The following is a 6,213-nucleotide window of genomic DNA, read 5'->3' on the forward strand; positions in this document are numbered from 1 at the left end:
CAGGCTAATTTTGTATTTTTAGTACGGATGAGGTTTCTCCATGTTGGTCAGGCTGGTCTTGAACTCCTGACCTCAGGTGACCCACCTGCCTCCGCCTCCCAAAGTGCTGGGATTACAGGTGTGAGCCATCACACCCGGCCTATTACCTAGTTATTCTTAAAGTCCAACTGGTGAAAAACCGAACCCCTCATGTATTAGAAAACAATTATGTTTTGTCATGCGTGGCTGTGTCTTCAATAACAAATTTTTAGTAAAGCATTTGCTATATAAACACATTTTGAAACTTTAAAGCAAAAGATGACAATATATTAAAGACTATTCAATTTAACAAATTTTAAACTATTAAAAATCAATATGTTAAAATAATTGGTAAGTTTTATAGTGTTTTTGCTGTGACACTTGGATTTCTATGCTGAGTAATACTAATTCTGATATTGTCTCACAGGTTTTTGTAAACAGTTTTTAGTTTCAGTTTGGTGAATGAATATTATACTATACACAGTGACAGAAATTGTCAAAATAAAGTTAATTAGGCTACTCCGGACACACTGCCTGTGGATTAGCCCTGCTCTGCAAGCAGCAGTAAAAATAAATAAATAAATAAGGTTAATTCTGTTTTTTCTTTTGTTTTGTTTTGTTTTTTTGAGACTGTGTCTCACTATTTTGCCCAGGTGACTCTTGAACTCCTAGCTCAAGTGATCCTCCTGCCCCAGTTGAGTAGCTGGGATTACAGATGTGCACCACGGTGCCCAACTTAATTACAGTATTAAAAGAATATATACTCAGAGCTTAGCAAATTTGTGGATAAATTTTACTTTTTTCTATTTAATTTTTAAATTTTAGATGGACAGGTGCATGAAATTTTCTTACATACTTTCTGTGTATTTTTGCAGTACACTTTTACATCATGTTAATTAACTGAGTTGGAATAAAAAATGCATACAAACAAAACTGTAACTCTTAATCTGGCATCTAACTGGGTAATTATAGGGATGTGAAATTATACAGTAACAAACTGTAATCTTTTTGCCTAGAAAGCCACTGAAGATTAAAGAGGTCTTATATTGGTCCTTGGCATTATTGATAGACCACAACAGACAAGTCAAAAACCTTTGAAATGTTGTTGAAGCCTGGCAAAATTTAGCCAGGGAGGTTTGGATTGTTTATACATGTATGCATTCATTCATTCATTTATTCATTCATTTGAGACAGAGTCTTGCTCTGTCGCCCTGCCTGGAGTGCAGTGGCACGAGGCTCACTACAACCTCTGCCCCTCGGGTTCAAGTGATTCTCCTGCCTCAGCCTCCCAAGTAGCTGGGATTACAGGTGTGCACCACCACACCTGGCTAATTTTGTAGTTTTAATGGAGACAAGGTTTCAGCTTGTTGGCCAAGGTGGTCTTGAACTCCTGACCTCAGGTGATCCACCCACCTTGGCCTCCCAAAGTGCAGGGATTACAGACATGAGCCACCGTGCCTGGCTATTTATACATATATTTATTTATTTGTTTTTATTTATTTATTTTTGAGATGGAGTCTCGCTCTGTCGCCCAGGCTGGAGTACAGTGGTGCGATCTTGGCTCACTGCAACCTCCGCCTCCCGGGTTCCAGCGATTCTCCAGCGTCAGCCTCCTGAGTAGCTGGGACTACAGGTGTGTGCCATTGCGCCCGGCTAATTTTGTGTATTTTTAGTAGAGACGGAGTTCCACCATGTTAGCCAGGATGGCCTCGATATCCTGACCTCATGATTCACCCGCCTCTGCCTCCCAAAGTGCTGAGATTACAGGCGTGAGCCACCACTCCTGACCACGTATATTTATTTTTATACATACTTATATAGCAGGCATGACTAACATTTTTAAACCTAGTCTTTTAAGAAAATGTCATTGCTCTGTGTGTGTGTGTGTATGTATGTATGTGTATGTGTGTATCCACTGATACACACATGGTTAAATCATGAAATTGTCAGGTTTGTAGGTCTAAACTGGTGGAGTGTTGGCAGTTTCATATGATTTAAGCTGGAACATTTTATACCTTCATACACATGTAAAATTCAGTATATATGTTTTAGTGTGATATTGCTTATACTTTTGTGTTAATTTTTTATTATAATTTAAAAAATAATTTGGTCTTGTAGCTGTGTAATCAATTAGAAACAGGACTGAAATGTTTCTCTGCACCTGCAAATATAAGTTCTTCTGTGGGTCATTGGGATAGAATTAGATAGGTTGGGATATTTATGTTTTGAATGGATTCTCTATTATAGAGATGTAGCACCAATTTAAAATCACCAACATAACATTTTGGACAAACTTGAGACAAAACAGCCAGTTTATTCAAGTGTAACTTTATTAACTTGCTAAAAACATGAGTCACTCTGTAGCTACTCTCTAGACTCTCAGAAACTCTAGCTGCTGTGGACTTTTAATGGTGTAAAGCAGGAGTCCCTAACCCCTGGGCTGTGGACTGGTACCTGATGTGGCCTGTTGGGAACTGGGCCACACAGCAGGACGTGAGCAGCAGGTGAGCATTCCCACCTGAGCTCTGCCTCCTGTCAGATCAGTGACCGCGTTAGATTCTCATAGCAGCGCGAACCCTGTTGTGAACTGTGCATGCATGGGATCCAGGTTGCACGCTCCTTAGGAGAATCTCGTGCCTGATGATCTGAGCTGGAACAGTTTCATCCCAACCCCCTCTTTTGGTCTGTGGAAAAATTGTCTTCCATGAAACCAGTCCCTGGTGCCGAAACGGTTGGGGATTCTGGTCTAAAGGGCCTGATCCTGCTTATAGCTTATGTTAGTGGCTTATGTTAGTGCTATTTCCTCATAAAATAAGTATTTGGGAGTTTTCCAACCAACATATTATTGTAAGATATATTTTGGGGGGTACAACTTAGGCTTATTATGTGTAATGATAAAACCTTGTCTTTACTGAAATTTTACAGGTATAGCTAGGCACTTTCGTTTTGGAAACCAAGAAGATGCCCATGAATTCCTTCAATACACTGTTGATGCTATGCAAAAAGCATGCTTGAATGGCAGCAATAAGTAAGTACAACAGAGCGCCAGCCATTTCTTCATTTGGGATCTCCAGCTGTAATTTATTCTTACCAGAATTCATTTTCACCTTTTTTGTTGGAAGCACACAGAACTATGTTCACTTTACCTTTTGGCTTTGCTCTGCCTCTTCCTTAGGTGATGTGCATTAGTTTTAAATGGTTGAAATTTACAGATGTATCTTACTGTAACAGTTTGAGTTTGCTCAGTCATAGATGTCAGGAAATAAACATTGGTCTTGCAGCTGTTTAATTTCTGATTATCAGCAGACGTCTGCAAATCTCAAACTAGCTGCTTCTCCTTTTTAGTTGTGCCTGACGTATTCTTTTCTCTGCTGCCCTCCAACCTGTATTTATTTCCTGAACCCCCACCCCAATCAGTTACTGATTCCTGTACTTTATTCCTTAAAATCTAAACTCACGAGGAAGAATGAGGAGATGGTTCGATAATGCATTCTAAGCCGCTTGGTGCTGTCTGAACACACCTGGTAGATCTCCCTCTGTATTCTCCCTGCCCCGGCACCGCTCTGTCTAGGCCCTCATCATCCGGGTGGTGACAGACTTGGGTCGGAGGAAGACTCTTTGCCTTTTCCGCCTCTGCTCCCTTTCCTCCCGCACAGGCCGCAGCCCCCGGAGGCTGCCGTCTTCCTGCTTCAGGACCAGACTCCTGCCTTGCTTCCCAAGTCCCTTCTTGACAGACACAGCTCCCACAGCTCTGCCTCTCCTCCCACCACTCCCAGACCTCCCTGTGTTCTGGCCAGGCAGGGATGCTCTTGGGCTGCCACACGTGCCATCCTTTTATTTTCCATGGCTATCCTGTTAGAATTCTTGATCTTTGTAAGCTCACATGTGTTTGAAATCTGGTCACAGCATCTGGAGTTTTTGCAGAGCTCCTCTCTCATGTCACTGTTCGATGTTTTTCAGATTGGACAGACACACCCAGGCCACCACTCTCGTTTGTCAGATATTTGGAGGATACCTAAGATCTAGAGGTAAACTTTTGCTTATAAGTTGATAAAATGATACACGCATGTGGTTAAAAAATGGTAAAAGTTGGACAGTGTTAGTCCTGCTAGGAAGGAAGGAAAAGTACTTCTCTCCAGCCCAGATTCTCATTCCTTTTACCCAAAGGCAACCCTGGTGCCAGGTTGTAGTAAATCCTTCTGGTAGTTTCCTGTGCATGAACAAACTGGGAGCATACTGTGTGCACTGCTTCCATTTGTCTCTTCGTATTAGGAGTCTTTTACATTTCAGCACACAGGCCTAACAGCCTTCGACAGTTGCAGTAGTGTTCCTTTGATTTTAGTCCCCTGTCGATGGGGATTTAGGTTATTTGTGTTTTGTTGTTCATGGAGCATCCATACACATACGCTTTCTGTCTGGGTAAAAGTATATATGTATGATGAATTCTTAGTATTAGAATTTCTGGATCACAGGGAGTGTGTATTATAAATTTTAATTCTGTCACCTTGTCCTTCTAAAAGGTTATACCAGTTTTGATTCTAACCAATAGTATATGAGGGTCAAATTCATTACACTTTTCACCCATATTATGAGTAGTATTAATTTAAAACTTTTTTTTGTTCAACTGATAGAAAAATTACAGGTAAAAAATTTTAAATTTCAAAATTGTATTTTGTCATTTCAATAGTTGATGTTGCTGTAATGATTATACTTTGCTCATCTTTTGCATTTTATTTTTATTTCAGTCAAATGTTTAAATTGCAAGGGCGTTTCAGATACTTTTGATCCATATCTTGATATAACATTGGAGATAAAGGTAAATTTCATAATTATGCGAGTAATTACATTTTTAAAAGAAGTCATATAACTATAGTTCATTTGTAATTTAGACTACTTGTTAGAGAATATAAATTGAAAAATTCAATATGCTAAGATTTCATTTGGAGGGATTATTCAAGCTTTGTAGTAAGCATCATGAAAAAGCTTTTAAAAGTTTTTTTTATTACTCTTTGAATTTTCTTTTTCTTTTTGTCTTTTTCTTTCTTTTTTTTTTTTGAGACGGAATCGCACTCTGTCGCCCAGGCTGGAATACAGTGGTGTGATTTCGGCTCACTGCAACCTCTGCCTCCAGGGTTCAAGTGATTCTTTTGCCTCAGCCTCCCGAGTAGCTGGGACTATAGGCCCACGCCACCATGCCCAGCTAATTTTTGTATTTTTAGTAGAGATGGAGTTTTACCTATTGGCCAGAATGGTCTCAAACTCTTGACCTCGTGATCTGCCCACCTCCCAAAGTGCTGGGATTATAGTTATGAGCCACTGTGCCCGGCCTGAATTTTCATTTAATATCTTAATAAAACTAGATTTTCTATATTAGCCAAATATAGATGGTTATTTTTCCTTTTTTTTTTTGAGACGGAGTCTTGCTCCAGCACCCAGGCTGGAGTGCAGTGGCGCAGTATCAGCTCACTGCAACCTCCGCCTCCGGGGTTCAAGCATTTCCCCTGTCTCAGCCTCCCGAGTAGCTGGGACTACAGCCACTGTGCCCAGCCTGCCTCTTGCATTTTCTAAATTCCTATTTTTTTTTGTTCTTGAGCTTGCATTTTTCTGGTTACAGATGTAATACATGCTTATGATAAAAATGAGTAACATTGCAGATATATGTAAAATGCTATCCCTCTGAATGCATTCTTTTTAACAGTTTGATATGTGCTGCTCCAGAATGTACTGTTTACTTTTTATATAAACAGGATTGTGTCTGATGTCTGTCTGGCTACTCACTGTTTCATGTAATTCTGTTGGAGACCTTTCTGTGTGAATGTGCTCTCTGGGCAGTGTGTGGTGCAGTGAATGGATAGACTAATTCCTATGCCAAATTCCTTACTGGTGGATATTTGGTTTGCTTCCAGTTTTATGCAGTTTTAAGTAATGCTGCGATGAGCATCCTCTGTGTTTTTGTTCACTTTAATCTGCTCATTTTTAATGGCAGGGGATATAATTTGGTGTTTAGATGTATAAAAGTGAACATCATACTACTAAAGGAAAATTTTCTTCTTTTTTTTTTTTTTTTTTTTTTTTTTTTTTTTTATCTTTTTTTTTTTTTGTTTTTCTTGCTCTTCCTACTGCTTTCAGGAGCTAGATCGTTCTGTAAACTTTCGGTCAGTGAAAACAAAAAGAAAATTTTTTTTTTTTTTTTTT

General features: G+C 39.4%; 1 protein-coding gene across 1 annotated transcript in view; it reads left to right on the forward strand.

Annotated features, from left to right (window-relative positions):
* USP42 (ubiquitin specific peptidase 42) overlaps positions 1 to 6,213 on the forward strand; it is a 56,325-nt gene that overhangs the window by 30,263 nt on the left and 19,849 nt on the right. The window contains exons 4-7 of the mRNA XM_011996664.1: positions 2,733 to 2,794; positions 2,944 to 3,046; positions 3,979 to 4,046; positions 4,764 to 4,834. Coding sequence (XP_011852054.1) covers positions 2,733 to 2,794; positions 2,944 to 3,046; positions 3,979 to 4,046; positions 4,764 to 4,834 — 304 coding nt within the window. The remainder of the gene's footprint in view (positions 1 to 2,732; positions 2,795 to 2,943; positions 3,047 to 3,978; positions 4,047 to 4,763; positions 4,835 to 6,213) is intronic.

Source organism: Mandrillus leucophaeus, unplaced genomic scaffold (genome assembly GCF_000951045.1).
Source record: "Mandrillus leucophaeus isolate KB7577 unplaced genomic scaffold, Mleu.le_1.0 Scaffold521, whole genome shotgun sequence".
Taxonomy (NCBI): Eukaryota; Metazoa; Chordata; class Mammalia; order Primates; family Cercopithecidae; genus Mandrillus; species Mandrillus leucophaeus.